The 24,669-nt window shown below is 46.0% G+C and overlaps 1 protein-coding gene across 1 annotated transcript in view; it reads left to right on the forward strand.

Moving 5' to 3' along the window:
* The window catches only part of COG7 (component of oligomeric golgi complex 7), an 86,095-nt gene that overhangs the window by 49,786 nt on the left and 11,640 nt on the right, over positions 1 to 24,669 (forward strand). The window contains exons 10-14 of the mRNA XM_078440339.2: positions 3,663 to 3,779; positions 10,238 to 10,303; positions 15,789 to 15,975; positions 17,553 to 17,693; positions 23,819 to 23,902. Coding sequence (XP_078296465.1) covers positions 3,663 to 3,779; positions 10,238 to 10,303; positions 15,789 to 15,975; positions 17,553 to 17,693; positions 23,819 to 23,902 — 595 coding nt within the window. The remainder of the gene's footprint in view (positions 1 to 3,662; positions 3,780 to 10,237; positions 10,304 to 15,788; positions 15,976 to 17,552; positions 17,694 to 23,818; positions 23,903 to 24,669) is intronic.

Raw genomic sequence — 24,669 nt, forward strand, 5'->3', positions numbered from 1 at the left:
ACATTTTGCTTTTACTCTTTTAAAAGAAGATGTCAGCTGCCTGGGTGGCTCAGTCGGTTAAGTGTCTGACTTTGGCTCAGGTCATGATCTCACGGTTCGTGAATTTGAGGCCAGAGTTGGGCTTGCTGCTGTCAATGTGGAGCTTGCTTTGGATCCTCTGTCCCCCTCTCTCTCTCTCTGCCCCTCCCCTGCTTGCATTCTCTCTCTCTCTCTCTCTCTCTCTCTCTCTCTCTCTCTCTCTCTCTCTCTTTCTTTCAAAAGTAAATAAAACATTAAAAAGTAAATAAAACATTAAAAATTTTATATAGATGAAAGATTTTCAGCTCTTCCCTCTGTAAAGAAGAATTTTTTATCAACCTTAACTATTATTTTTTTTTAATTTTAGAGAAGGGGGGTGCCTGAGTGACTTGGCCGGTTGAGGTCTCTGACTTCGGCTCACTGTTCCCATTTGAGCCCCCATTCCCACTTGCTGCTGTCAGCGCTGAGCCTGCTTCAGATCCTCTGTTCCTGACCCCCCGACCCTCCCTGGTTCACATTTTCTCTCTCTCTCAAAAATAAATAAAACATTAAAAATTCTTTTTAGAGAGGGAGAGCAGGAGTGGAGGAGAGGAGCAGAGGGGGAGAGAGAGGGAGTCTGAAGCTGGCTCCACACTCAGTGTGGAGCCCAACTCGGGGAACGATCGCACAACCCTGGGATCATGACCTGAGCTGAAATCAAGAGTTGGATGCTTAACTGACAGAGCCACCCAGGCGCCCCTCAACCTTAACTACTGTATCTTGAGGGACTGGGTTTATTTAAGGAAGTTCCTCTCTCTTATCCCCTGCCCCTTTCAGCTCTTGTGAGTGGTATTTTTACTTCCAGTTCTGTTGGTTATTTTGGTTACTTCATTAAAAAAAAAAAATAACAGGGGCACCTGGGTGGCTCAGTCAGTTAAGCGTCCGACTTTGGCTCAGGTCATGTTCTCTTGGTTTGTGAGTTCGAGCTCCGTGTCGACCTCTGTGCTGACAGCTTGGAGCCTGGAGCCTGCAGCCTGCTTCGGATTCTGTGTCCCCCTCTCTCTCCGCCCCACCCCTGTTTGTGTTCTGTCTCTCTCTGTCTTTCAAAAATGAATAAACATGGGGCGCTTGGGTGGTTCAGTTGGTTGGGCGTCTGACTTCGGCTCAGGTCATGATCTCACAGTCTGTGAGTTCGAGCCCCGCATCGGGCTCTGTGCTGACAGCTCGGAGCCTGGAGCCTGCTTTGGATTCTGTGTCTTGCTCTCTCTCTGCCCCTCCCCTGCTCACGTTCTGTCTCTCTCTCTCAAAAATAAATAAAACATTAAAAAAATTTTATTAAAAAAATAACATAGATCTATATTAAAAATTCAAACTGTATATGGGGTATGTGGTGAAACTAGGTCCCCTCTAGAAGGGAAGATTTTGAAGCTACCCCAGTAGCTGCTGTTTGTAAAATTAGGGCAATCAGAGTGAAGCTAACTGGAGCAGGGTTGGGAGGGGACATCGTTCAGTCATGGGGAGGGCATTAAGGACGACAGGGGCACATGGGGGAGGTTGGAGGGGGCTGGGCTAACTTGAACTAGGGTAAAGCCATAGGATATAGCAACTGAGAAGGGGTTTCAGAATCAAGGGCTTCCCAACTACAACAGGAGTGTGGGCTTTGGGGTCGGAGCCACCTGGGCTTAGCCCTGGCTCTGATGCTTACCGGTTGGGGCCTCTGGGAGCCTCGGTGTCTTTTCGCTGAGTAAACTGAGGAGGCCATCTTCATGGCAGTTGTGGGTATCAAGTGAAAGCATGTATCAGAGCCCCTAACACAGCGACTCTTATGTGGCAGGGACCCCCAGGAACATTTACTGTGAGAGAGAATCGGAAGGTTTGGGAACAAATGTGATAAAACTGTGATGTGATGAACACTGTGGCCGAATGGACACCCCCTCCCCCAGTACTCTACTGCTTACTCGGCCTCCCAGAATGCCATCCTGAGCTCCTGCAGAGCAAGGGCCTCGCTGCTTGGCATGCTCCTCTAAGACTTTTCCATCATAGTGCGGGGCGGTAGCACAGTCGGTTAACCTCCTGCGGCTGAAGCACAGCCGTGTTCCTCAACATCCCTCCTCCCGCCCTCCCCCGTCTGTTGGTCCTTGAGGCCCGTCCCCCTCCCACAAGGACTGACAGAAAGCTGTCCCTCCTCTTGGTACAAAGGGGAGGTGCCGTGGGTGGATATCGGTTTCATGGCTCTCCCCTCTAAAGCCTCGGGCCCGTGTCCAGGGGGCCGCGGTGTCACTTGTAGTCAGTGCAGAGGTCTGAAGCAGTTTCTGCTGCCTGTGGCCTTTCTTTCCTCCACACCAGCTTGCTCTTCAGGCCTGTGCCCTGGGCGTCACATCCCACTTTCCTCACTTCGAGCTAATGCTTTGGGGAGGGAGAGAGGTCAGGCTTCTTGTGAGGGACACAGATGGTCTAGGTTTTCAGGGAGCCTTGTGGTTTCCAGAGAACAGGACCTCCCCTGACCTTTTCCTGATACGCAAGGACCTGTACTTGTTCGTTCGTGTTCCAAGAGCTGTATGTCCTCAAAGGCACCACCACCCCACATCAGCTTGCATTTCCTACTTTCTGGGGAACTTTTGTGTATATTACTTCGTTTATCTTATTTTAGCATCATGGCAACCCTGTGAGGCAATTTAGCAGACGTCATTAAGGATGAGGAAGCTGAGGCCCAAAGACACCCACACACTTTGCCAAGGCCACGCTGCCAGTCTGGCATTTGTTCGGGAACTGTTCCCAGGTGTCTCTTTTATGGCCAGCCCTGTGCTAATTTCTGGGGGAACGGTTATGAGCCACAAAGGGATAGTCCCTCTTCTCCAGGAGCTTCCAGCCTAGTGACAGCACGTGCTTCGAACACACACGTGAAAGAAGCTGTCTGGTTAAACCTTTCCCATGAGGGAAAGCATGTGGTATACAGCAGGAGCAAACAGCAGTCTGATGAGGGAGGGTCTTCAGCTTTGAATCTAGTTTCGTGCTCCTGTGCCATTAAAGGTGGGCTCTCTGGCTCAGAGCCTGGAGCTTGCTTCCGATTCTGTGTCTCCCTCTCTCTCTGCCCCTCCCCCGTTCATGCTGTGTCTCTCTCTGTCTCAAAAAAAAATAAATAAACGTTAAAAAAAAAATTAAAAAAAAAAAAAATAAATAAAAAAAAAATAAATAAAGGTGGGCTCTCGCCTGCCATGGAGCTTGGCTGCTTAATCTAGATTTGGGGGGGAAGAATGCCACAGAAGTACCGGGGACTTTGGCGAGCTGCTTTATGGTGTCCTCGGTGATGGTCGGGTATCCTAGTGGGACGCTGATGTTTCAGGACAGTTCTTTGGGCCAAGGAGTAATTGACCAGCCCCACCTCTCACCTGTCCGGTCACCAGAATCTTCAACTTAGTGGCTGTCCCCTTCCTTATCTTGAGCATCTCCCTTAAAGCTGCCCTTCCAGGTGAGAAAGATGGTCCTGCCATACAGAGGAGACCCTTCTGTGGTCAGAGTTCACAAGCAGTCGGACCGCTCGGCAGGAACCTCTACAAAACGGTCTTGAGGTCCTTGGCCATTTGTCCAAAGCCACGTAATTCCAAGCGTCTTCAGATATGAGTTGACGCTGACATCCCCATCTGTTTTGTTTTCTTTCCTCACAGGTACGTGTCCGATTTCACCAGTACTCTCCAGTCGATACGAAAGAAGTGCAAGCTGGATGATATTCCTCCCAACTCGCTTTTTCAAGAAGATTGGACAGCTTTTCAGAACTCCATTAGGTAAAATGAGGGCTGTGATTTTATTTTTTATTTAAGAGAGAGATAGTTGTGAGTCGGGGAGAGGGAGAGTAGAGGGAGAGAACCTTTAAAGTTTTTTATTTATGTATTTTGAGAGAGAGAATGCAAACGAGTGGGGGAGGGGCAGAGAGAGAGGGAAAGAGAGAGAGAATCCCAAGCAGGCCCTGCGCTGCCAGCGCGGAGCCCAAAGTGGGGCTCAAACCCATGAACCATGAGATCATGACCTGAGCCCAAATCAAGAGTTGGACGCTTAACCAACTGAGCCACCCAGGCACCACGAGGGAGGGAGAGAATCTTAAGCAGGGGCTCAATCCCACAACCCTGGGATCATGACCTGAGTCTAAATTGAGTCAGATGCTCAACTGAGCCACCCAGGTGCCCCGAGGGCTGTAATTTAAGCATGTGCCCCATATAGTAAGTAAGCGTAAACATGCATCATATAATATGTAAAAATGATGAATGTGTTTGTAAGGGGTTCATTTCTTTTTCATCTTTCACTGCCTTTTTTTTTTTTTTTAAAGCAAAACCTCTAGACTCTAAAAACAAGCCAGTTAAAACTAACAACAGCAACAGCAGCACCAGAAGGACCTCTCTCACTCCTAATGCATAAACAGTCTTTATGAGCTCCTTATCTCCTTTGGTGACTCACATTTTCTACTTGTTGTGAGATTTTTTTCCCCTTAGCCTATACTTTTTCAGGCCTAAAGTAACTTAGAACTTGCATATTAGAAAATACACAGCTGATTGGATACTGTTTTTATTATCTTTATTTATTTTTTTAAATTTTTTAAGATTTTATATTTTAAAATAATCTCTACACCCCATGTGGGGGGCTCGTACCCACAACCCTGAGAGCAAGAGTCACACACACTCTACTGACTGAGCCAGCCAGGTGCCCAGATCCTGTTTTTAGATTTAAGCACCATACCACTAAGTGATAAGGCAGCATTATCTGGCCTGAAAAGGACCATGTAAGAGTTCCATGACAGGCATTGAGGTGACCCTCCCAAATGGTTGTTCAGGGCCAGATTCTGGGGTAGCCCCTATGACCTGTGAGCCAATAGATAGACCCCTGTTGCCCCAAGCCCTGAGGCCTGGTGGGAATGTGATCAGCAGTGGCCTAAGAAGGTTTGGTCCTTGAAAGTTCTAGCCAGAAGGTGCAGACTGCATCAGGAGCCAGATCTGACCTATGGACATGGTTTGTTTGATCACATCATTTAAAAAATTTTGGGTGAGTTTTCAACATTTAAAAACCAGTTTTAACATAATCCAGATTTCTAATTTTTTTTAAATGTTTATTTATTTTTGAGAGAGAGGGACAGATGTGAGCAGGGGAGGGGCAGAGAAAGAGGGAGATACAGAATCCGAAGCAGGCTTCAGGCTCTGAGCTGTCAGCACAGAGCCTGACGTGGGGATCGAACCCGCGAGTCTTGAGACCGTGACCTGAGTTGATGTCAGACACTTAACTGACTGAGCCACTCAGGTGCCCCAGTTCAGATTTCTAATATCACTTAAAGCTTGGAAGCTCTAGAAGCACTGGGTTCACTTCCTGGGGCTGACAGCTGAAGTCCCAGTAGCCTGGCCATATGTCCTCTTGTGCTCTTGCTCTCCCACTACTGTGCATGGTAGTAGCTCTCCTATTAGGCCGAGGTCAAAAGCAATCAAGAATTTCTTTTCCCTGGGAATGCAAGCTGGTGCAGCCACTCTGGAGAACAGTATGGAGGTTCCTCAAAAAACTAAAAATAGAACTACCCTACGACCCAGCAATTGCACTACTAGGCATTTCTCCACGGGATACAGGTGTGCTGTTTCTAAGGGATACATGCACCCCATGTTTATAGCAGCACTACCAACAATAGCCAAAGGATGGAAAGAGCCCAAAAGTCCATTGATGGATGCATGGATAAAGAAGATGTGGTATATATATGCAATGGAGTATTACTCGGCAATCAAAAAAGAATGAAATCTTGCCATTTGCAACTACGTGGATGGAACTGGAGGGTATTATGCTAAGTGAAATAAGTCAGTCAAAGAAAGACAAATATCATATGACTTCACTCATATGAGGACTTCAAGAGACAAAACAGATGAACATAAGGGAAGGGAAACAAAAATAATGTAAAAATGGAGGGGGACAAAGCATAAGAGACTCATAAACATGGAGAACAAACAGAGGGTTACTGGAGGGGTGTGGGGGGGATGGGCTAAATGGGTAGCGGGCACTAAGGAATCTACTCCTGAAATCATTGTTGCACTATATGCTAATTTGGATGTAAATTAAAAAAATAAATAAAATTTAAAAAAAAATTTCTTTTCCTTAAAACTGCTCTTCAGGGATGTACATTCAGAAGAGGGAGGCTGCTCTTCACCCACTTGCCTGACCCCTGGCCTAGGTAGTGTGCACAGGGTGCCGGTGCCACCTGTAGGTCTCAGCGTGGTGGCCCACACATCCGGCACATCCAGACCCTGGATCTGCTCTGATCCAGGGCCTCCCAGGGATCATCTCTTCATGGGCTCTGATCTGGACTTTTATTTTGGGGGGATGAAATTTAATGTTCTAGATGCTAACTGTATCCCCTATCGTCGTTGGTGGCTTGGTACACCAGAAAATACTATGTACAAGGTTATTCTGTTGTACCTGAGGCAAGTGAAAAGTGGAATATTTCGCTTTCTCATAAACCTTTCTTATGATGGAATGCCTAGATACCCCGGTGATGATAGGCACTTTTAGAGAAAGTTAAAAATTAACCAGACTTTAGATGTTTTTTAATCCTTGGATTTGTCCTGACATTATAGTTTGGTGTTGAAGGACTCAGCACCTGGAGTTGGAGGCCCAGCATAAAATTACTTGAAAATTAAAGGATTATTAAATACAGGTATGATGGTCATTCAGGCTTATCTCTGAGAAGCCAAGTGGATTAATCTTCATCTGCCTTTCATGTGATCAGAGAGATAACTTCTAGTATCAAAATAGTTTTCTTTGCCTTGTACATAGCAGACATCTAACAAATACTAAGTAATGAATTTTGATTTTTAAATTTAAATTTAATTTTTTTTAATCCCCTTTATCTATTTCACCTGTCCCTCTACCCATCTCCCCTCTGGCAATCACCGGTTTGTCCTCTGTATTTACGACTCTGTCTCTTTTTTTTCTTTGTTTTGTTTCTTAAATTCCACATATGAGTGAAATCCTGTGGTATCTTTCTGACTGACTTATTTCACTTAGCATTATACCCACTAGATCCATCCATGTTGTTGCAGAGGGCAAGATTTTTCATTCTATTTTATGACTAATAGTCCAGTGTGTGTGTGTGTGTGTGTGTGTGTGTGTGTGTGTGTGTGTATACACATACATGTATGTGGTGTATATATATATATATGTATACATATATACACATATATATACGTCTATATATATGTATATATATGTATATAGGTATATGTATGTAGGTGTATGTATAAATACATACATGTATACATACATACCACATACACTTTATCCAAGTGTATATGGTATTTGTGGATGGACATTTGGGTTGCTTCCGTGTCTTGGCTATTGTAAATAATGTTGCACTAAACATGGGGGTGGGTATATCTTTTGAATTAGTATTTTTGTTTTCTTTTGGTCAATAGCTAGTAGTGAAATTACTGGAGCATATAGTAATTCTATATTTACTTTTTTGAGGAAGCTCCATACTGTTTTCTACATTGGCTGCACCAGTTGCAATCCCACCAACATCACAGGAGGGTTCCTTTTTCTCCACATCCTCGCCAATGCTTATTATTTCTTGTATTTTTGATTGTAGCCATTCTGACAGGTGTGAGGTGGTATCTCATTGTGGTTTTGATTTGCATTTCCCTGGTGATGACTGATGCTGAGCATGTTTTCATGTGTCTGTTGACCATTTGTGTATCTTTTTTGGAAAAACATCTATTCAGTCCTCTGCTCATTTTTTAATTGGATTATTTGGGTTTTTTGGTGTTGAGTTGTATATATTCTTTATATATTTTGGATATTAGCCCATCATTTGCAAATATCTTCTCCCATTTAGTAAATTGCCTTTTTGTTTTGTTGATGGTTACTTTCACAAAAAGCAAAAGCTTTTTATTTTGGTCGTGTAGTCCCAATAGTTTAATTTCACTTTGGTTTCTCTTGCCTGAGGAGACACGTTTAGAAAAATGTTTTTATGGCTGATGTCAAAGAAATTATTGCCTATATTTTCTCCCAGAAGTTTTATGATTTCAGGTCTCATATTTAAGCTTTAATCCATTTTGAGTTTATGTTTGTGTGTGGTGTAAGAAAGTGGTCCGGTTTCATTATTTTGCATGTTGCTGTCCAGTTTTCCCAACACCATTTGTTGAAGAGATTTATTTTTCTCCTTTGTATATTCTTGCCTCCTTTGTTGTAGATTAATGGACCCTATATGCGTGGGTGTATTTCTGAGCTTTCTGTTCTGTTCCATTGAACTATGTGTCTATTTTTGTGCCAACGCCATACTGTGTTGATTACTACAGCTTTGTAGTATATCTTGAAATCTGGAATTATGATGCCTCCAGCTTTGTTCATCTTTCTCAAGGTTGCTTTGGCTATTTGGGGTCTTTTGTGGTTCCCTTCAGGTTTTAAGATGATTTGTTGTAGTTCTATGCAAAATGCTGGTGGTATTTTGATAGGGCTTCCATTAAATCTATAGATTGCTTCTGGTAGTGGAGACATCTTAAGAATGTTGTTTCTTCCAGTCCATGAGCATGGAACATCTTTCTATTTGTACCGTCTTCAATTTCTTTCATTAGAGTTTTATAGTTTTCAAAGTACAGGTCTTTTATCTCTTTGGTCAAGTGTATTCCTAAGTGTTTTATTATTTTTGGTACAGTTGTAAATAGGATTGTTTTCTTAATCTCTTATTCTGCTTCTTCATTATTAGTGTAAAAAATATAACAAATTTCTATGCATTGATTTTGTATCCTTTGACTTTACTGAATTCATTGATCAGTTCTAGCAGTTTTTTGGTCGACTCTTTAGGGTTTTCTCTATATTGTATTGTGTCATCTGCAAATAGTGAAAGTTTTACTTCTTCCTTACCAATTTGGATGCCTTCTATTTCTTTTTGTTGCCCAATTGCTGAGGCCAGGACTTCAGTACTATGTTGAATAACAGTGGTGAGAGCAGACATTCTCGTCTTCTTCCTGACCTTAGGGGAAAAGCTCTTCTCTGTTTTTCATCATTGAGGATATTAGTTGTGGGTTTTTCAAAAATGGCCTTCATTATGTTGAGGTATGCTCCCTCTAAACCTACTTTGTTAGAGAGTTTTTATCATGAATGGATGTTGTACTTTGTCAGATGATTTTTCTGCATCTATTAAGATGATCATATGACTTTTAAAAAGTGTTTATTTGGGGGCACCTGAATGGCTCAGTTGGTTGAGTGTCAGACTTTGGCTCAGGTCATGATCTCGCAGTTCATGAGTTCAAGCCCTGCATCTGGCTCTGTTCTGTGCTGACAGCTCAGAGCCTGGAGCCTGCTTCAGATTCGGTGTCTCCCTCTCTCTCTGCCCCTCCCACTCACACTCTGTCTCTCTCTCTCAAAAATAAAGATTAAAAAAAAATTTAAAAAAAATGTTTGTTTTGAGAGAGAGAGTGTGAACAGGGGAGGGGCAGAGAGAGAGAGAGAGAGAGAGAGAGAGAGAGTGAGTGAGAGAGAGAATCCCAAGCAGGCCCTGTGCTGTGAGCACAGAGCCTGACATGGGGCTCGATCTCATGAACTGCAAGATCAAGACCTGAGCCAAAATCAAGAGTCGGATGCTTAACCGACTAAGCCATTCAGGCACCCCTGATGGCGTGATTTTTATCCTTTCTCTTGTGATCTGTCACGTTGATTGATATGCAAATATTGAACCACCATTGCATCCTGGGAATAAATCCCACTTGATTGTGGTGAATGATTTTTTAAATGTATCGTTGATTTTTAAATTTTATTTTAAAGTTTTTAAAAATTTATTTAAATAAGTAATCTCCGCACCTCATGTGGGGCTCCGACTCACGACCCCGAGATCAAGAGTTGCATGCTCTTCCGACTGAGCCAGCCAGGTGCCCTGGTTTTTAAATTTTAGATAGGAAGTGTTTCCAACCCGTTTTCTTAAGGACAAAGCCCCAGAGCTCCTCAGTAGTTTGGAAATGTAAGATCATTTGACCTGTAGACAGAACTGTGATTCGAAGCAGAGAGGCCTGTGACTTGAGGGCATTAGAAGGGGGTCACTTTTACCTTCTCCATGAATTACTAATTAGTAAAACACGTCAGGTAGACTGTCAGATGGTTAACCACTTTTCCAGAATCCAGCCCCACCAAAAGGAGTGAATAGTTAGAATTTTTATGAATGAGATAATGTTTGTCCTGTGTCAACATTCCAGGTACTTGAACTTGAAGTGCCTTTTGTTTTGTTTAGGATAATAGCTACCTGTGGCGAGCTCCTGCGGCAATGTGGGGACTTCGAGCAGCAGCTAGCAAACAGGTAGGTGAGGGCTGTGGGCGAGTCCCTGGGTTCTTGGGAAGAACCGGATAGAATGCACAGCACAGCAATGACAACGTATGGTCAAATCTGGAAGCCACACAGCTCGAGGACTAACAAATACTGAGCATCTAAAAAGGGCAAGGCTCTGAGCTATTTGGCAGTGGTCACAAAGTTTTGGTTAGATATGGAAGTTTCAGCCCAAGTGAGGAAACAGTACATGTTGTCTCCAAATTGTAATTGGGCTGGGTTCCCACTGCTTGTTTGTAAGTTAGTTATTGGGACTCACAATAAATTTCTCCATAGAAACAGCATTGTAGGTGGTGTTGAATTCACCTGGGGCAGCCCATAGAATCGGGATTAATCCAGCCAGCCTTCCGGGTTCTGCAGAATTCTGTGGTGCCGGGGGTGGTGTGTGTTGAAGGAGGGTTTCCTTTCTCTCCCCTAACTCTGACCCCTTTCTCTAGTCTGATACCTGCCAGGGTTTTCCATTGCCCTGCAGTGGCCCCTTTCAGATGAGTTTTCCCGAGACTCAGAGGGCTCCAGACTCCCAAATTTCCTTCCTTCTTTCTTCCAGCTAAATTTCCCATTCCCTTGGGACAGCTGATTTCTGTGTTTTCCAGGAGCTGGGGGAAGAAATCTATTTCGTACAGTTGTGTGAGGGCCTAGCAGCAGCCCCATCACCTCTTTCTGGGATAATTCTTTATTGTCCTAAAGCAATCCGGACAGGAGGGAATTTCTGGCAGTGGTCTATTGTGAAATGAAAGCTCCAGGGGGTGGGTGGGGGGAGTGGTTGGTGTGGGGTGTACGCAACAACACATCCACCCCGTGGGAAGTAGGGATGAGTTGCTGAGGAACAGGGTCAGTGCTCCAAGTCAGCCGTTTTTGGTTTTGGGTGGTTTTTTTTTTTTTTTTTTTTTGGCCACTTCTTGTCTTCTTTCATTTCGGAGCCCACAGACCGTCTTCAAGTCCCACAGTCTCCCACAGTGGTTTTCGTTCTGGGCAGCTTATAGCTGGCTAGGATGTGCAACTGTTTATAACTCCCAAACAGCCCAGCACAGAAATTATGTGAGTTCCTGGAATGAATAAAACCGGGCACCCCAGGCATATAGTGGAGTGTGTAGATAATATAAATGCAGTAACCAATAACCCTCTGCACACACTCATGCCGACATGCACACATGCACATACTGTGGGGGAGCCTGTGGTGGAGGGCCAGTGGGTCAGGGTTTTCAGAGGCATCCTAGGAAGAGCTGAAAATGTCACATTTATGTATTTGAAAGAAAGGCATGTAGCTTATTTTATTAATTTCAGTAGTGATTATAGCCTGGCCCCAACTCATTGCAAAGATTAAAACAGTTCATAAGTATGCAAAATAAAAATGAAAACTCTACTCGCGTGAAAAATCCTCTCTAGAAGAAACATTATTAACATCTCCCCCCACCCATAATTTACTGAGCTCTGACATTGAGGACTTTACATGAATTAAGTCATTAATCCTCCCAGTGGTCAAAGAGGTAGGTACTGTTCTTATCCCCATTTTTACAGTCGAAGAAACATCGAGGCATGGAGTCTGGCACAGGTAGTAACTTAAGTAAAAATAAATGATCTGTGGAAATAGCTGTGTCTGAGGTCATGGAACCACAACACGAGGCCGTGATTGGAACCTGGACGTCAGCTGAGCCGTCCAGAGTGCATCACCCCCACACTGTCTTTCTCACAAATTAGCGTCTCTCCTTGGACTTGGATTTCTCTGCATGTGTAAAGCAGACATCTTTCCATATCAGGACACATAGGTTTTCCTTAATCTTTTAATGAAAGTGAATATTACATTCTAGAAGGAAAAGAAAAATCTGGTTAGGAAGCTGAATGGGGATGTGGTAGATAAAGGATGAGCCTCTCTCTCCACCTGTATTTTGCAGCCCAGAGAAGCTGAAAGGCTGGTCTGAGCTTTGGCGTGAGATGAGAACAGACTGGGTGTATCCAAGGGAGCCTCTTTGAGATGCGATATCATTCTGAAAGCACTGAGCCTGGAAAGGGAAAAGAGTGACAGTCATCATCTGTGTTCCCATCAGGGAGGCCACGTGTGGCAGCTGCCTATAAAACTTATCTGCCTGTCAGCCTCCCCTGGGGAGCCCAGACTCCACTTGGCCCAAGGGCCACTCCTCTCCCCACCACCCCCTGGGTGGCAGAGTCAGTAGCTGGAAACACTCCAGATGGCTTCAGTGACAAGAGTGACATTGGCTCTTGGGCTCTTAAGATCACCTCGCAGAAAGGGATCATTTTGGGATTTATGGACTGAGTGCCACTGGAAGGCTTTTTCTTGCACTGGGCAAGTTGGGTGAGATGCCAGGGAGATTGCTACGGCCCCTCTGCATGTTCACAGCACCCACCACTTAACTTTTGGCCCAGTGGTGTTTTCACTGGGATGAGGTCTCAGTTCAGTGGGAAATCAGGTTTGGGGGATCCGTTGTAAATTTACAGGTTTCCATGGCTTGTGAAGAAGTGGCTAACAACTTTTCGTGAAAGGAAATGAATTGAGGAAGCAGATGGAAGTGTAACGTTAGTCTCTCCCTCCTTTGTGCATATTGACTACATTCTCCTGCCATGTTGATGGAGGTTGGACTCCCCGGTTAATCTCTGAGCTCCTTGAGGGCGAGGACTGTTTAATTATCTGACATTCCCAAGACCTACTTATAGCCCATTCCAATGATGAGAAGACATTTCTTTATGAGTGAAGAAATCCAGTGGTTTCAGTAAGATTTAGTTCATAGCACTAGCAAACACACGTCATAGGAAGTCAGAGTCTGATGATTAGATCATCTAATGGTGTCTGTCTGGATGAAGAGGAGGCTGGGGAGGAAAAGATACCATTCATTCCTTGGGGTTGGAGCTATATTTATTCCTCTTTTTTTTTTTTTTTTTTTTTTAAGGTTTGGTGCTTATTGTAGAGCGCACTATAGTGACTTTTTTTTTTTTTTGTTCTTTTTGAAAGATTTTATATTTTTTACAGAAGTTTTAGGCTCACAGCAAAATTGAGACGAAGGCACCGAGATTTCCTGTATACTCCTACCCCCATGCATACCTAGCCTCCCTAGTGTTACATTCGTCATAACTGATGAACCTACACTGACACATCATGATCACCTAAAGCCCATTGTTTACCTTGGGGTTCACTCTTGGTGTTGTACATTCTACAGGTTTGGACAAACGTATAATAACATGACTCAATCATTATAATATCATACAGAGTTATTTTCACTACCTTAAAAATCTTCTGTATTCCATCATCCCTTTCCCAACCCCCAACCTCTGACAACCACTTATCTTTTTACTGTCTCCATAGTTTTGTCTTCTCCAGAATTTCATACAGTTGGAGTCATATAGTATGTCAGCTTCTTTCACTTAGCAATGTGCATTTAAGTTTCCTCTATGTCTTTCTATGGCTTGATAGACATGGCTCATTATTTTTTAGCACTGAATAACAATCCATCATCCGGATGTTCATTCATTTACTGAGGGGCTTCTTGGTTGCTTACAAGTTTTGGCAATTATGCATAAAGCTTCTACAAACATCTGTGTGCGGGTTTTCATGTGGACGTAAGTTCTCAGCTCCTTTGGGCAAATACCAAGGAGTGTGATTGCTGGATCATACGGTAAGAGTATGTTTAGTTTTATAAGAAACTGCCAAACTGTCTTCCAAAGTGGCTGTGCCTCTTTCTATTGTCACCAGCAATATGTGAGAGTTCCTGCTGCTCCACATCCTTGTGAGCATTTGGGGTTGTCAGTGTTCCAGATTTAGGCCATTCCAATAGATATGTACTGGTATCTCATTGCTGTTTTAACTTGCGTTTCCCTGATGACACATGATGTGGAGCATCCTGTATAGTGACATTTTAAACCGTGATCTTTAATACTTAAAACATTCCTGACTTATCTGGTTTTCTTCAGTTTCCCCCAGCCGACAGTGGAGACACGTATGGCTGTGGCCCTGCCAAGGGAAACTGATTTCCCAGAAGGCAGCTCTCGACTTCCTGCTTGCCAAACCCAGTGTCCCCTGCCATGGGCCAGGCCCTGTGCTCAGTGCTAGGAATTCGGGGGGGGGGGGGGAGAACCCCCCCATTTTTTCCCCACAGATAGTGAAGACTTGGAAGTAAGGGTGGCAGGAATAGGCCACAGTTTGGCAGACAAAAGAGCCAGCCGAAATAACCTGGAGTTTAAGCAAGAGGGAAAACCGTAACTTTTTAGTGGCAGAGGCAGGTAGCTGCTTGTGTCAACAGCGGTTCCTGAAGAAGGGCCCGTCCCCACTGTTTGCAAGTACACGCATTCCTTGACAGGCTCACTGGACTTGTTTTTTAATTTTTAATTAAAAAAAATATTTATTTCTAAGAGAGTATGTGCATGCACAGGGATGGGATGGGGCAGAGAGAGAGAGAGAGAGAATCCCAAGCAGGCTCCATTCTGTCAGTGTAGAGCCTGATGCTGGGCTTGAACCCACAAACCGTGAGATCATGACCTGAGCTGAAATCAAGAGTCGGAGTCTTAACCAAGTCACCCAAGCGCCCCTGGACTTTTTTTTTTTTTTTTTTAAAGCGCGTGCACCTAAAAGCTGCCAGGTCCGCAGCAATTCCTTTCATGAGAAATTATGGTGAAGGAGGGGTTAGGGAGTTAGCCACACTCGGGATGTAATACAGTGTCTCTCCTCCTGGTGGCATATGTTCACGTAGTGCTGTGCAATTTTGGACGTATGGACCAGATGGTAGAGCTGGGCTCGGGGGAAACAGGAGGATTTGCAGCATCCATCAGGGAAGGCCGCCCTTGGTGGAGACAGAAGATGGAGATTCAAGCCCTAAACATTGGCTGTCCTTGAGAACCTCCCCCAGGCATTGTTCCTTCTCAGAGCAATTGGAAAGCGCCTGCTTCTCTCAGTAGATCTCTGTGTGGCACCTAAGCCACGAAAGTAAACCATACAGGGCCGTTGAAGACAAACGCCACTCCGGCCCGGCTGTGTGATAGCGAGTGCTGTGGCTGGAGGTGTGCTTCAACGTGCTGCCACCACTGTCCTGGGACCGACTCTCCCGCCCCTGTCTGGTGCTGCTGTGGCCAAGGTGCCCACCAGCAGCCTGTGGCTTTGTTCCACACAGTGATGGTCACAGAGCGAGAAAGGGCTGCACAGAACATGTATAGTGTTCCAGACTGTAGTCAACCGAGCACTGCTCCGTGTAGGCTGTATGTCACATTAGGAAGGTGGCATATTCCGGTGGTCTGAGTGTTAAATAGGAAATGAAAACACCCGGTGTCTCATGTATCTGACGTGCAGCTCACACCTCAGCGGTGAAGGATGTCTTCCTTTCCTTATAAAATGGACCCGAAATCAATCTGCCTCAAAAGCATATCCTGGGATTTTAGTAAGGAGCAAGCTGAATGCCCCAAGGAGGAAGTTCCCCACAAATAGCTCAGGGCATAATGGTTATCGCTTTCATTTCAGGATCTTGTCCACAGCTGGCAGGTATCTCTCGGACTCCTACAGCCCTCGGAACCTGGCCGGCTTTCAGGACAGCATCTTGACAGACAGGAAGAGCTCTACCAGGAACCCATGGCAAGAATATAATTACCTCCAGAAAGATAACCCTGCCGAATATGCCAGTTTAATGGAAATACTTTATACCCTCAAGGTATGAGACCAGACGGATGGCATTCTTGCACATGGAAGCTTTTCTCTCGTCACCCCTTCCCTGATCCAGGCTTTCTGGCTCTGTGGGGTGGCTGTGGTCTGCAGCGTGCCCCACTGCCACTTCTCTGTCTCACTCACATCATGTTTTCAGGAGCTAATAAACGAAACCAGGTCAGAACCAGTGGATACATAGGTGTAGGAGGTGGATAAGTAGAGCTTTATTACTGACGAAAGGCAGGCGGGAGAGCATGGCTTCAGACATGTGTCCAGATGGGCTTGCCGTAGTCAGACTTGCATGGGGATGGGTGGGGCAGGTAGCCCCTGGCTCCAGTCTGGGGACAGTCCCCTGTTAATGGCAGAGAGGGGACCAGAGTGTGTACTGCCTGCTGGTGGGCAGGAGCCACAGAGGAGGCCCCCAGCCCTTCCATGGGGGAAGTCGAGCCTCTTCCCCAGGGGAGGGACGAGGGGTGGGGAAAAGCCAGAGGAAGCCTCCAGAGCAAGTGTGTCCTCATGGGAGCAGGAGGACCCGGGGGACGTGTTCCCTCCGAGCTGTCCTTTAGCTTAAGCTCTTACTTGATCTACCACAATGCTGCCCTTGACTCTGAGCTTTGGGCCCCTTGGGGTCCAGGGACAGAAGAACTTCCCAATAAATGGAATGAGCCACACAGCAACTTTTGAATGGCCCCAGGATCCTAGGAGGGCTGCAACATCCCTTCCAGAACCATCTCCCCTTCCCCTGGTCGGGTTCGAATAGACACTGCTGTTCTCATGGCACCAAATGCAACCTCAGAGTGTCCTACCAGGCCTTGAGCTCTGTGGGCGACTGCACAGTGACCCTCTGCACATGTCTGAGGCTTCCTTGTTGCCCTCACATGGTCTCAGATTTGCACTTAGGCACACCAACTGGCTGCATCTGAGCTTGACAAACACTTCTTAAAACACTTGTCCAGGCTCATTCATCCATGCTTCCGTGATTAGGTGAAAGCAGTTCTGTTTATCTTTATTGCTGATCTGATTTAGTTTGTTGTAATCGGTTCATTTATAATAGCAAAACCAGGGTTACATTTTCCATCTCTGTATTTTCTCAGGCGGTTTGGAATTCCCTGGGACTCGTATAGGTTGTGCACGCTTTGCTGTATAGCCAGGTGTAACTGAGTTGACCTCGCTGGGAATCAGGCTTCTGTCTCCCAGTCTTGTCTATACCTGACACTTATCGTTTTCTCCTTCTTCCTCTATCCCCGAGGAACAGCCACAGGTTAATTTTTCCTACACTTCCAGTCCATCAGCTTGTGTGAGCTCAGACGAATCAGAATTACCTGGAAAAGTGAATTTAAAACAGTGCTTCCTGGGCCCCACACCCCTGCTGGACTCCGATTCAGTAGCCCTGAGGTGGAGCCTGTGCACCTGTAATCCAGCATGTTCCAAAGCAGGTGCCAGGGCACAACCAGGCTTGGGAACACTACTGTATAGACCTGCCCCCTCACTGTTTTCCTCTCAGTGGCTTTTCAAAAACGTCAAACTAGCTAAAACCTTGGTTACAGCCAGGACCTAATAGCCTTTTGTGTTTTCTTGTCTTAGGAAAAAGGGTCAAGTAACCACAACCTACTGTCTGCATCTCGCATGGCCCTGACTCGACTTAACCAGCAGGCCCACCAGCTGGCTTTTGATTCCGTTTTCCTGCGCATCAAACAGCAGCTGCTGCTTGTTTCCAAGATGGACGTGAGTTTCCCACTGACTGCAGACACCCCCCTGGGCACTGCCTCCTTCCCAAGCATTTTTTAGTGTGGGCACCGCCTCCTCCCACCCCCCAGGAGCTTTAGGAGGAACCGTTCTAACTCTCCTGGCTGAAAGGCCCACCTTACAGACTCACTGTTCCCTTGCAACTCGCTGCTTAGCAAGAATTTCTTATCTTAATTGGAGTCACTGAGATGCTTTCTTTCTAGACTGCTTCTTGGGATTATTATTACTGCTTGATTAACTTGCGCCATTTGGATCAGCATAGCTGTGCCCTGGCAGGGAGAAGTGAGGGAGATCCTGTGCCCCTGGATAGGCAGGGGCAGGTCACAGCAGCTCTTCATCCCCTGAGATTGCATCCTTTCCAGGAGCATTGTTTCTGGAGCTCCACCCAGGAGAGCGCCTCCCCAGATCTGATCTGGTGATTTTGACGGAGTTTGAAGGACTCTGCTCTTTTCTGTCCTTGATGCCTTTTCTTTGTGGCTGTTCCCAGAGTGCCTCCCTTCCCTGGCTTCTGTTCTACTTGTCCTGACTCCCTTCAAGGGACTACCCATCAGTCACAGCTTCTCCACTGGTTCTGAGTTCCTCGGGCCCCGTGTCATCACTGCCATCTGGATTTCTAGGACAACCCCTTTGCCAGCCTTTCTCAATGACAGTTCCAGGCTCTCTGGATTCAGCTTTGTTTTGTTTGGTTTGTTTTGTTTTTAGAGATAGTGTTTTGAGAAAGATCCAGTTATGGACCTTTAATAACCAAGAGATCTTTTAGGAAGTGGAAAGAACTGGGAGGGCACGATTACAAGTTCCTTACTTCCTGCCACCCTCCAGAAAGCCTACGAGGCCAGGGCTCAAGAGCTGCTCACTTCACCACATGACCTGGGTCAAGTCTCTGGGTCTCAGATCCCCCATCCATGAAACAAGGGGTTGGACCACATGCTTTCAAAGTTCTGAAATTCCATGATTTTCATTCTTTATGATTTTTTTCCCTGAAAAATGCCATGGGACCCACCCTGGTCAGATTCTGTGTTTCTGTTGTGGGTGGGGGAGGGCGAAACTGGAGGAGAGGTGCTCCTGTCACAGTGCGGTGGAAGCGATGTCTGTGACTTGGGCCTGCCGGATCGCGCGGCTTCCTGTGTGAGCCTTCTCTCCTCGTCAAATGCGGGTGAGCTGATTCTGACCATGCAGATACGTGAGGATTTGTATTATGATAGAATTTAGCCCAGCAGCTGCCACAGAGTACATGCTTAATATTGCTGGCTTTCTTCTCTGCAATTCTCATTTTTTAAGTAGGAATGACAGTTTTTTAGAAGTAAAAATGGCACATACTCATTTTCAGAAATTCAGGTGGTACAGGAAAGTACAATGAAAAAAGCAATAAATCCCTCAAAATCCCACAGTGTAGAAATCAGTGGGAATGTGTGGTGTTCAACCCAGACAGACACCTCTTCCTGCCCCAAGTTGGAGGCTGGCCGGGCACCAGTGGATAGATAGATGGATCCATAGAGGGGATGCGCTGTCCTGCACGTGCTGTTCTTTAAAGCCAAAATGTATACAACATAACGTTCATTTGAATGTGACTAGAAAAGGAAGATCAACTAAGTGAAAGCAGAGGAATCGTGGAGCCTGAGATAACAGGTTCTTCCCCACAAAAGATACCAGCCCCCAGAAGATCTTTCCAACGTTGCTGAAAAAAGATTACGAAAACCATCAAGAGGCTGGGGTCCTTGCTTTGGGTTAGTCATGTTTGCATCTCAGGTAGCTGCTGATACCAGCTGAGCTGCTCTGAAAGAGGAGGGGATTAGCATTCTTCATCCTTCCCATCCCCCTCCCCAACCTCCAGATCTGGCTGCTTTTATTATTTTTCTTCGCTTTTCTTTTTTTTTTAATTAAAAAAATTTGGGTGGGGGGGGCTCCTGAATGGCTCAGTTAAGCGTCCGACTTAGGCTCAGGTCATTGTCTCGCAGTTCATGAGTTCAGATCCCACGTCGGGCCCTGTGCTGACAGCTCAGAGCCTGGAGCTTGTTTCGGATTCTGTGTCTCCCTCTCTTTCTGCCCCTACCCTGCTTACACTCTCTCTCCCTCTCTTGAAAATAAACATTAAAAAAATTTTTTTTAATAAAAAAAAATGTTTATTTGTTTATTTTGAGGGGGGAGGGTGGGCAGAAAGAGAGGGAGAGAGAGAGAATCCCCAGCAGGGTTAGCACTGTCAGGGTAGAGCCAGACGTGGGCTTGAACTCACCAACCGTGAGATCATGACCTGAGCCAAAACCAAGAGTCAGATGCTTAACCGACTGAGCCACGCAGGTGCCTTTTTTTTTTTTTTTTTTTAAATAATCTCTACACCCAGCGTGGGGCTTGAGCTCACAACCCTGAGATCAAGAGTTGCATGCTCCACCAACTGAGCCAGCCAGGTGCCCCTATTTTTATTAAGAGCTTAAAATCTTTTTTTTTTTTTGAACTTCATACAGTAATTTTATTGTTGGTAGTAATGGTATAGCTATTTTGAAACTATTTCATGTGTAATGTAGGATAAAACAAGCAATTCATGTTAATGTTAAGAACCAGGATCTTTTTTTTTTTTTTTAACCTCTTTTTTATTCCAGTGCAATTAACATACAGTGTTACGTAAGTGTCAGGTATACAGTATAGTGATTCAACAATTCTGTACTTGACTCAGCACTCATCACGGTAAGTGTGCTCTTGATCCCCTCACCTAGGTCACTCATGCCCCCACCCCAAATCCTAAAATCTTGACCCTCTGTTCTGGAAGCTCCGTTCTTTCCGCTGCTCTTTTACCCCCACTTCTGTACTCCAGAGCCCCCGCTACAGTTGGGCTCCTGGTTGCCTGAATCTCACCTCCTCACTCAGGCCTCACCGCCACAGCCCCCCGGGGCGCTGGGAACTGAGGTTAGGAGGAACTGCTCTCTGAGAGTTGCCAGCGGGGAAAGCACACAACACAAAGGCAAACACTTGGGCCTTAAGGATTTGAAAATTAAACCCTGGTCATTCGGTGTTTGTTTTTAATGTTTGCCAGTAAATTGTATTACCCTTTTACATTTCAAGAATATAAACCAACACTGTATTCCATTTCCAAACAGGCTGTTGACGTTTGCCCACATTATCTGGTGACAGATGGATAGAAAAAGTCTGTTTGAAGGAAATTTTAAATAAATTTTGAACAATTAAAAAATAACCTACACCATTTCCCTGTCGCCCTAAGTTGCTAAGCGCCTCCCTAGTTCGATCCACACCCACCCTTCTTGCAAACCACGTTCCACTCCGGCTCTTCTCCCTTCTCCCCTCTGCCCTTTGCCTGTCCACTCTCCTCCCACCTCCCCACGGAGCCTTCTGGAGCCTTCGGGGGCCTCCAGCCTGCAGTGTGAGTCCCCTGGATGCACTTGGGGGATGCTGCCCTTTCCCTGCAGCTCAGCCCTCGCACCATCCCCTCTCCCAGCCCACTGCCTCCCTGGCCTTCCTGTCTCTGCCCTCTTGCCTCTGCTCTTTGCCAGTGACCTCACCACTGTGTTGCATTGTTCCTTCTTTTTAAAGATGTCTCCTGTCTGTTCCTGTGGCCACTGCCCTCGATGGGCTTCTCCTCCTCTCCCAGCTGTTCCTTGAGCTATTTATCTGCCTCCCCACCCTCAGTCCTCCTGAGGTGCTGCATTAATCTTCACAAAGCACCACTCTGACTTTGTCCCCCGACTCAGGACCCGTCCCTACCTCCCCAGACCCAGTGTAAGGGTCGATTTAAAAAAACATTTTATTGAGGAGGTGTTCACACATATGCAAGAATGGGGAGAGGAGTCTACTGAACCCCACGTCCTCATCACCCTGCTCCAGCATGGTCATCTCCTGGCCATCTGTCTCGTATATACCCCTTCTCTAAAGGGGGGCAACTCTAAAAATAATCACAGTGCCATAATCACCCCTAAGTCAGAAATGATTCCTTGATATCAGTAATCAGTGTTCAAATTTCCAATTGTCATAAAGGTCATAATTTCACCGTCTGAATCAGGACCCAGGTTCATTGTGCACATCGGGATTGCTCGATGTGTCTTTTATGAACTACAGACCACCCTTCCGGACCCTTCCCTCCCTCTCCTCCTCTCCTCTCCTCTCCTCTCCTCTCTCTCATAGTCTTGCAATTTATTTGTTGAAAATAAAGCCCTTTCTTAGCCCACAGTTCAGGGCTACACTTTCTCTTCCAGTCTTCTGTCTGTGCACCTCAGGCATCCCACCGCCCTCTATAATCAGCCGGAGCCCTTGCTCCTCAGAGCTCTTACTGTATCAAACCTTGCATCTGCCCCTGAGAACTCCCAAGTGGAAGCCTGGGTGCGTGGGGGTTTATAGCGTGGGAGCATATCAGGGGGTCTTGGTTTCTCAAGGAGCTTCTGGAGAGCGAGGACCAAGTCTTACACTTCTTTGTCTCCTCTCTGCCAAGTGGGGCACAAGGCTCTGTGCATCATGGGCACTCGGTACATGTGGGTGATCAGAGTGTGTCTTCTTAATGGGGTGGGAGTTAACTGAAGAAAAGCAGGCTATTTTGAAACAGAAGAGGATTCTCATGCAAGAACAAGGAACTTAGAAAACTAGGGGTGGGGGTGGGGAGGAAAAAGAACTGGTCTCAAGCAAAGAAAATCAGAACCGAGCCGGTGCTAGGGGACGTGGGGAGGGCGGCTGAGGCTGAGCCTGGGCTGGGAGCCCAGGGGTACACGTGGTCATTACATTCCCGGAACGCTGCTTAAAGGATCAAGCAACCAGATCGGGCATCAGGTGGCTGTGGAGAGCAACTCCACCGTGACCTGGGAGCCACTCCAGGAGCGCAGCCAGAGAGGGCCTTGTTTTCCAGGCTGGCTTTGGGGTGACTCAGGCTGGAATGAAGAAACTAGATTTCTGTATGAAGGTGTGCCAAGTTCTGTATGAACAATGTAACCATGGACGTGCTGGCAGTGTGCCTGACTCTAGAGAGAATGCTGGGGAGGCTCACTTGGTGATACCAGAGATGTACTCACTTGAAATGTCAAGAGGAAGAGCATCTCCCCAGATGACAGAGGAGTCACAAAGAGGACAGAAGGGCAGTTGGTGGGGTTTGGAGATTCTTTCCATCCCTGAGAAATAAATCCAGAAGACAGCTAGAAATAAAAGCAGTTAAGTATGTCAGTAAGTGTGGTTTGGATATTCCTGCAGCCAGAAGGCGTTTCCCAAGATAGGGATTTACATGTGATCCTCTGTGGAGGATCTGGGGCTGAAGACCCCGGGGTTAGCGAGGCCACCTGCACCCAGCAGCTCCTACCTTGTAGTGCCCACCTAGTAGAGAAACTCAGACCTCAGGATACACAGCTCTTCACAATCTGAGTGGGATCAACAACTGGGATCCATTCCCACCAAATAGGTCTGTTGAGAAGATAGGAGCTCCTGTTTTAGGGATCTATAGGAATGCAGAGGGGGGTGGGGAGAGGGAGAGAGAAAGGATTATTTTCTCTGTGGCAGGTTTCAAGGTGATGATTTAAATTTTAACATTTATTTTTATTTTTTTTAATGTTCATTTTTGAGCGAGAGAGAGAGAGAGGCAGAGAGAAAGGGAGATGCAGAATCTGAAGCAGGCTCCGGTCTCTAAGCTTTCAGCATAGAACCTAATGCAGGGCTCAGACCCACAAGCCACGAGATCATGACCTGAGCTGAAGTTGAACGCTTAACCAACTGAGCCACTCAGGCACCCATGCTTATTTATTCTTGAGAGAGAGAGAGAGAGCAAGAGAGAGAGAGAGCGAGAGTGGGAGGAGCAGAGAGAGAGGGAAATACAGAATCGGAAGCAGGCTCCAGGCTCTGAGCTGTCAGCACAGAGCCTGATGCGTGGCTCGAACCCACAAACCGTGAGATCATGACCTGAGCTGAGGTCAGAAGCTCAACTGACTGAGCCACCCAGGCGCCCCTCAAGGTGATGATTTAAAGAGAAGTCCCTGATCTGTAAAATAGTGATGATTTCCAAGGCCATCTTGGAGCAAAGACACCTATAGGAGTGGTGCATTCTTCAAGTATTTTCTGGCATGTGGTGCTTTTCTGTGGCACCTGGCTTCTGTGACCTTGACCGCTTTCTGTCTTTTCTCCCCTAGAGCTGGAACACAGCAGGCATTGGCGAGACCTTGACCGACGATCTGCCCACCTTCAGCCTCACCCCTCTCGAGTACATCAGCAATGTAAGAGTTCCGTGCACTTTTCTCCAGGGGCAGTCATAGCATTGCAGACCGTGCCTTGTCTTTTGATTCTGGCCTCCTGGGAAAGTAGTCATTACCGCATCGGTGCTGTCTGAACCTATGCTTCCTATGGATGGAGTAGTTTCCATCCATATCCAGGACTTTATTTATTTTTTTTTTAATTTTTAAAAAATGTTTATTTAGTTTTGAGAGAGAGAGAACGAGCACGATCAGGGGAGGGGCAGAGAGAGAGAGAGAGAGGGAGACACAGAATCTGAAGCAGGCTCCAGGCTCTGAGCTGTCAGCACAGAGCCCGACATGGGGCTTGATCCCACAAGCCATGAGATCATGACCTGAGCCGAAGTCGGGCGCTTAACCGACTGAGCCACCCAGGTGCCCCCATATCCAGGACTTTAAGGAAAGGCGGCTGATTTCCTTATTAAATCAACTGACGAAAAACAAGCTGATTTCAAAAATGTAACATGTTCATACACCTCCTGATGTGAGGCATGACCAGTACCTAAGGGCATCACAGTGTGAGTACACATAGGAAATTCTGACGTGGGAGGACAGGAAGCAGGTGGCCAGATTCTTCTCTGGACTTTTCAGAGGAACAGTGTGTATATAGTTCTGAATTCAAATTCAGCAAACATTTTAGTGAGCACCTATTATGCCCCAGGCCCTGTGTGGAATACTTTCATGTGGAATTTCACAGCAGGAAATAAATCTCTTAAGAATTGTATTTATAGAGGTTTAATATTAGAAAAAGA

This window comes from Panthera onca, chromosome E3, assembly GCF_046562875.1.
Source record: "Panthera onca isolate mPanOnc1 chromosome E3, mPanOnc1 haplotype 2, whole genome shotgun sequence".
NCBI classification, from domain to species: Eukaryota; Metazoa; Chordata; class Mammalia; order Carnivora; family Felidae; genus Panthera; species Panthera onca.